Genomic DNA, 6,000 nt, shown 5'->3' on the forward strand with positions numbered 1-6,000 from the left:
GAAAAGCTATGACTAACCTAGACAGCATATTAAAAAGCAGAGACATTACTTTGCCAACAAAGGTCCATCTAGTCAAGGCTATGGTTTTTCCAGTGGTCGTGTATGGATGTGAGAGTTGGACTATAAAGAAAGCTGAGCGCAGAAGAATTGATGCCTTTGAACTATGGTATTGGAGAAGACTCTTGAGAGTCCCTTGGGCTGCAAGGAGATCCAACTGGTCCATCCTAAAGGAGATCAGTCCTGGGTGTTCATTGGAAGGACTGATGTTGAAGCTGAAACTTCAATACTTTGGCCACCTGATGCGAAGAGCTGATTCATTGGAAAAGACCCTGATACTGGGAAAGATTGAAGGCGAGAGGAGAAGGGGATGACAGGATGAGATGGTTGGATAGCCTCACTGACTCAATGGGCATGAGTTTGGGTAAACTCCGGGAGTTGGTGATGGACAGGGATTCTTGGCATGCGGCAGTCCATGGGGTCGCAAAGAGTCGGACACGACTGAGGGACTGAACTGAACTGAAAGCAGTTTAGATTGACTCAAGCATAGGATGCATGTCAGATAGAGGAAAGACTTGAAAAGGTAGTAGCCTGGGTCTGGCTCAGGAAAACCATCACTGCTTAACTGCGGATCTTTACCACCAAGTTATCAGCAGCTCATGCAGAAGGGTGACCTGATTACCCTGGGCCTTGGGAAGAAGACCAGAGTAGAGCTTTGCTCCTGGCCTCGCTTGCAGGATTTCCTGGCATCCTGCTTTGGGTGCTGGAATGGATCAGTAGAACCATGTAACATCTAACTGATTGATGAGTTAAGTTAGTTGTTCCTCACTTGCTCTGCAGGCTTTGCCAGAATCACCTGGGGAACTTGTTAAACGTGCAGATTCTACAGCCCAACTCATTCTAAGGAATCACACCAGAGGGAGAAGCGGTCCCTGAACAGGGGCCTTTCAAAAGATCTCAGGGTTCTTATTAGTTGACGGGCTGAGCTGGTACACCTCAACCCAGAGCCACCCCATCAGCCTCACCTGGGAACTGATTGAAAGGCAAATTCATCAGCTTTACCCCCAAACCACTGCAGATGGTGATTGCAGCCATGAAATTAAAAGACGCTTACTCCTTGGAAGGAAAGTTATGACTAACCTAGACAGCTTATTAAAAAGCAGAGACATTACTTTGCTAACAGATGGTGATTGCAGCCATGAAATTAAAAGACGCTTACTCCTTGGAAGGAAAGTTATGACTAACCTAGACAGCATATTAAAAAGCAGAGACATTACTTTGCTAACAAAGGTCCGTCTAGTCAAGGCTATGGTTTTTCCAGTGGTCATGTATGGATGTGAGAGTTGGACTATAAAGAAAGCTAAGTGCAGAAGAATTGATGCTTTTGAACTGTGGTGTTGGAGAAGACGCGAGAGTTCCTTGGACTACAAGGAGATCCAACCAGCCCATCCTAAAGGAGATCAGTCCTGGGTGTTCATTGGAAGGACTGATGTTGAAGCTGAAACTTCAATACTTTGGCCACCTGATGTGAAGAGCTGACTCATCTGAAAAGACCCTGATGCTGGGAAAGACTGAGGGCAGGAGGAGAAGGGGACGACAGGATGAGATGGTTGGATGGTGTCACTGACTCAATGGACATGGGTTTGGGTGGACTCCGGGAGTTGGTGATGGACGGGGAGGCCTGGCGTGCTGCGGTTCATGGGGTCGCAAGGAGTCGTACATGACTGAGCAACTGAACTGAACTGACCCCCAAACCAATGAATCAGAATCTCCGTGGTGGGGTCCAGCAGAGAACCCTTGGTGAAGGTTGCATCACTCAATGTTTTCACTTCCACACTTTCCATCTGGATCAAGCTCAGGAACAGAACACATCTGTGGCTGGATCAGAGCTACCATCAAAGGGGTCAGCTGCTCACGCTGGCATCACACTTTACAAAGTACTGACATGTCTGTCTGCAAACAGCCGCCACCACCATCAGACCACACAGCGTTCATTATCTTTTCACGTTTGAGAAGAAACAACAGGCTCAGAGAGCTGAACTACTTTGCCAACCATTCTATCAAGTAAATGGAGGGAAAGGGCCTTGATTCCAGGACTCCTTTCCTTCTTCTGTTTCCATCCTCTGTTCCCTGTGCCCATGGAGGTCAGACTCCCCAAGACTCCAAAGGTACAAAACCCATGGGTTGATTCCCCTCCTTGATTTAATGCAAGTCCTGCTGACAAGCCCAGGCTAGCCCAGCACCAGCGGCAAGGTGGACAGTGCAGGAGCCCCCCGACAGTTGTAGCTAGGAGACATGCTCTGCTCACTCCCTGGTCATGAGACTCCTCCCCTCCACTGATGAGTGTGCCAGTTGGCAACCCAGAGGGGATCCCACCATAACAGTCATCTTTGCCCCCACGGGCCAGAGATTCCTTCTCCCATCTAGATGCACCCATGACTCTAGCTGGGGAATCTCTGGTTCATTCAAGTGGCACTGCTGGGGGCTTAGGAGCCCCAGTATCACCAGAAAAATGGATCAAAATAGCACCTGGAGGGATTTCCGTGATGGTCTGCTGGCTAAAGCGCTACACTGCAGAGGGCGTGGGTTCGAGGCCTGGTCGGAGGAGCTAAGATCCCTCATGCCTAAAAACAAGTGAAAAAAAACAAAATGGCACCTGTAGTCACCTCTTTTAACGTTATTAAACTGGCCGGGTACGAGTACATTTATACACTTGACTTAGAACAGGTATCTGATTCAGCTTTCATTTGTAATGCTTTTAACTTATAAAGTATGAAAATCTTCCAATGTCAATGAACATAGGCTTGAATCCTAATAAATGCCTCCCTATCATTTTATTGTGTGGTAACAATAAAACTTTATTTTATTGTAACAAAGTCTTCTATAATCAAAACTCTTAAGAGTGTTTTTCACCCTTCCCCCATGTTTCTGTTTATTTTTTTCACTGAAATTTTAAACCTGCTTTTGATTACCAGTCAAATCCTGAAAATTATTGTAAGGGAAATAAGACCTGAAAAGGTAAAGACAGAATTAAGTGATTCAAAATGATCTTTCTGTTTCATGGGGGCTAAAATATACCTATAGGTGGAACAGAATTCAGAACTCCATGGAAGAGCTGGTGTCTAGAGTTGATGTCACACAGGCCGTGACCCAATAGGGTTCATAGCACTGGAGCTGGAGAGAGACTGGGCTTCTAAAGTGAGCTCTTCAACCTTGCGTCTTAATTCCTCTAACAGGGATGATTCGATCCCTCTTTCTCAAATTATAGGTTTGATAAAATATCCTGTTCCCTGCAGGGTTTTTTTGTTGTTATTAAAAAAATTTTTTTTCCAGTTTGCTTTCATCCAGATCTAGAGGATTTAACTGTAGTAAGTATGTTTAGCAGTAGAGTTGTTTATGCTTCTTTCCTGACTCACTGTTCCCAAATTTCATTGTGTTAGATTAAGCAAATGTCTTATTCCAGGCAAACTGGATTTCCTGGGAGAATATAGGGGGAGAAAGGGCAGAAAGGCCTCTTGTCTCCTGTAAAGACAGAATGAGGAAAAAAAGGCTCCATGAATCACCTAAAACCATGAGATGGCATGACAGCTGTCAGTGGGAGAATTGAAAACCTTTTCCTTAAGACATAATCACTTAGAAAATGGGTTTGTGTGTTTTATTACACAGCATAATGTTTTGAAAAAAAGACTACCCTGAGTCATTCCCATAAAATAGTATTTAAATTTGCTGGACAGCCAGGGTTCAATCCTGACTCTAATCAGTAAACGTATTTCTTGAGACCCAGGTGTTTGGGAATAAAACCCTTTGCTCAAGTGCAGCCTTGTTTTTGACGGACAGCTGCATGTTACTGCCTGTGAAAGGGAAAAGATTCTTCTCAAGTTTTCTGTTGATTGCATTCCCTGTGAACTTTCTTTCAGTCCTTTTTCATCCGTGACTAAACCCTTTACCCAACCTGGATCACTCTGGAATGCTGGGCTTCTGGGAAGATTCATGCTTCCATGCTTAAGGAAGGCTCTGTGGTTTGGGTTCCCTGTCCCCTCTCTGAAGGAAGCATACTGTGGTTGCTAAGTGACTGGGGGGTGGGGGAGGGGGCGGGAGTTCACACTCACACTCACGGCTCGCACTTCTCTGCCCAGGTGTGTGAGAGATGTTTGACCTCGAGATCATGATCGCCATTGGGAGCGCCTTACTGATTACAGCTTTCGTGCTCATAGGCGTCGTCATCTGTCTTTACTACAAAGTAGCCAACACGTTAAAGTGAGTGATGTGGGTAAGAGGGGCTAACACCCCCTCGCATGGGATCGTGGGGCTCTGTGCTTGAGCAGGGTCATCCCCGGCCCTGTGGCCGCACCCTGGGTGAGGTCAGGAACAGCGGGACGGTTTGAGAGGATGGAGGCGGGGAGGGTAGGATCTGGCTTTCTGCCCCTTCTGGTCTGGGGCTGTGAGCTCACAAGGAGAATGTTCTCAGCCGCTGGGTCTGCCTGCGCTGCTTCTCCGGCCCTTGGCCTCGCCAGGTTTACCCTCAGCGGGTTGATCCCACAGGACTGCAGACTGAAGACAGCATGACTGAGTCTGCCTGTGCTCGCTCGGAGGATGGGCTGAGTGGATGTTCCCCCGCCTGAGTTGGGGCGCTCTCAGCGGGTCCTTGGCTCCAGGCACAGTGGGATGGGCCTGTAGGACCCTGGGGAAGCTGAGTTGTGTGAAGATCCTGGGCTTTGCCTCACCAGGGAGTGTAAATCAGAAAAGGGAGTGTTAAATTTGGGGGAAAGGAGGCCTCAGATATGGGCGAGACTGGTTGTCAGAAGCAGTGGTGTTCCCACGCATTAACGTTCCAAGGAGACAGCATGTTTGTCGAACAGAGTCCTGCATCAAGCTTTGAATGACCTGGTTTTTATTTCCAGCTCCTCCTCTACTTGTATGTGTTTGATTAAGTCACTGTGCTTCTCCATGTCTCAGATTCTTTATGTGATAAGTGGGGAGAATACCAAAAAAAAAAAAAAGCCAAAAAACAGCAGCAGTCGTGTTCCCATTCTAGGGAAGTTCAGTCTGTGAGCAGGAAGGTAACTCCGAGCACCTGAGGGTCCAGGGGTGGCTGACTTGGCACCCTCCCAGCTTGTGCTCTGCACTTGGCAGACTTGCAGTGATCACCTGGGTGACCCGCGCTTGCAACTCACTCTCCCTCATTTGCTGGAACCTGATTTTACATTTCTGGCACTCTTAGGAAAGGAAGGGATTGGACAGGAACTTGAGACGAGGGCAGAGTTGTTTTCATCTTTAGTTGGTGCCATGGGTTTGATTGGTTCCAGCCCCAAATTCTCCAGATCCCCGTGACAATTGGAACTGGTGGACTAGAAGAAAAATTCTAATCCTATGCTCTGTGTATGTCTTTTCTTAAGTGTTGCAAAGACACCCATTGCTACGACCATTACCTGCAGTGATCAAGATAAGGTCACCAAGGCTGCAACCTCCACCCCCGAGTCTTACCCCAGCTTCCGGTGCTATGAAGAATGTAACTTGCCTGCCAACTTTGATCCCCTGACATCGTGCTTCTGTGACATAAACAAGGGACTCAATACAGAATGAGTAATAGAAGGTGGTTATAAACACCAACTGCCACCATCTGACTAGTTACAGAAACAAGGACTCTGTCGTGAATATTTCCTCCTTATTTGTTATGAATATGTTGTATTTACATATGTTAAGCAAATGTTTTCTTTCTTATTTCCATATCATGTAATGTAAGATGTACTGACTTTATGTCAGTATTTAGTAGTTAATTTTACATCATAGTATTTATGTTATAGTCTTACCAGGTGGTCCAGTGGTAAAGAATCCATTTGCCTAGCAGAAGACTCAGGTTCGATTCCTGGGTCGGGAAGATCCTCCAGAGAAGGAGACGGCAACACACTCCAGTATTCTTGCCTGGGAAATCCCATGGACAAAAGAGCATGGCGAGCTACAGTCCATGGGGTTACAGAGTGGGACACAGCTTAGCAACTAAAC

The 6,000-nt window shown here is 46.7% G+C and overlaps 1 protein-coding gene across 1 annotated transcript; it reads left to right on the top strand.

Annotated features, from left to right (window-relative positions):
- The first annotated feature begins 1,624 nt into the window (after window positions 1-1,624).
- On the top strand, window positions 1,625-5,704 carry FAM24A (family with sequence similarity 24 member A). Its single transcript, XM_043926896.1, has 3 exons — window positions 1,625-2,165; window positions 4,134-4,254; window positions 5,394-5,704. Exons 2-3 carry the CDS (start codon window positions 4,145-4,147, stop codon window positions 5,578-5,580), a joined length of 297 nt encoding a protein of 98 aa, XP_043782831.1. The 5' UTR covers window positions 1,625-2,165; window positions 4,134-4,144; the 3' UTR covers window positions 5,581-5,704.
- Window positions 5,705-6,000: the final 296 nt, after the last annotated feature.

Source organism: Cervus elaphus, chromosome 15 (genome assembly GCF_910594005.1).
Source record: "Cervus elaphus chromosome 15, mCerEla1.1, whole genome shotgun sequence".
Lineage (NCBI taxonomy): Eukaryota > Metazoa > Chordata > Mammalia > Artiodactyla > Cervidae > Cervus > Cervus elaphus.

Excerpts from the sequence above, each read along its gene's own strand:
- FAM24A (XM_043926896.1), top strand. The coding sequence starts at position 4,145 with ATGTTTGACCTCGAGATCATGATCGCCATTGGGAGCGCCTTACTGATT. Across the intron at positions 4,255-5,393 it reads AAAGTAGCCAACACGTTAAA|TGTTGCAAAGACACCCATTG; the intron begins GTGAGTGATGTG and ends TCTTTTCTTAAG.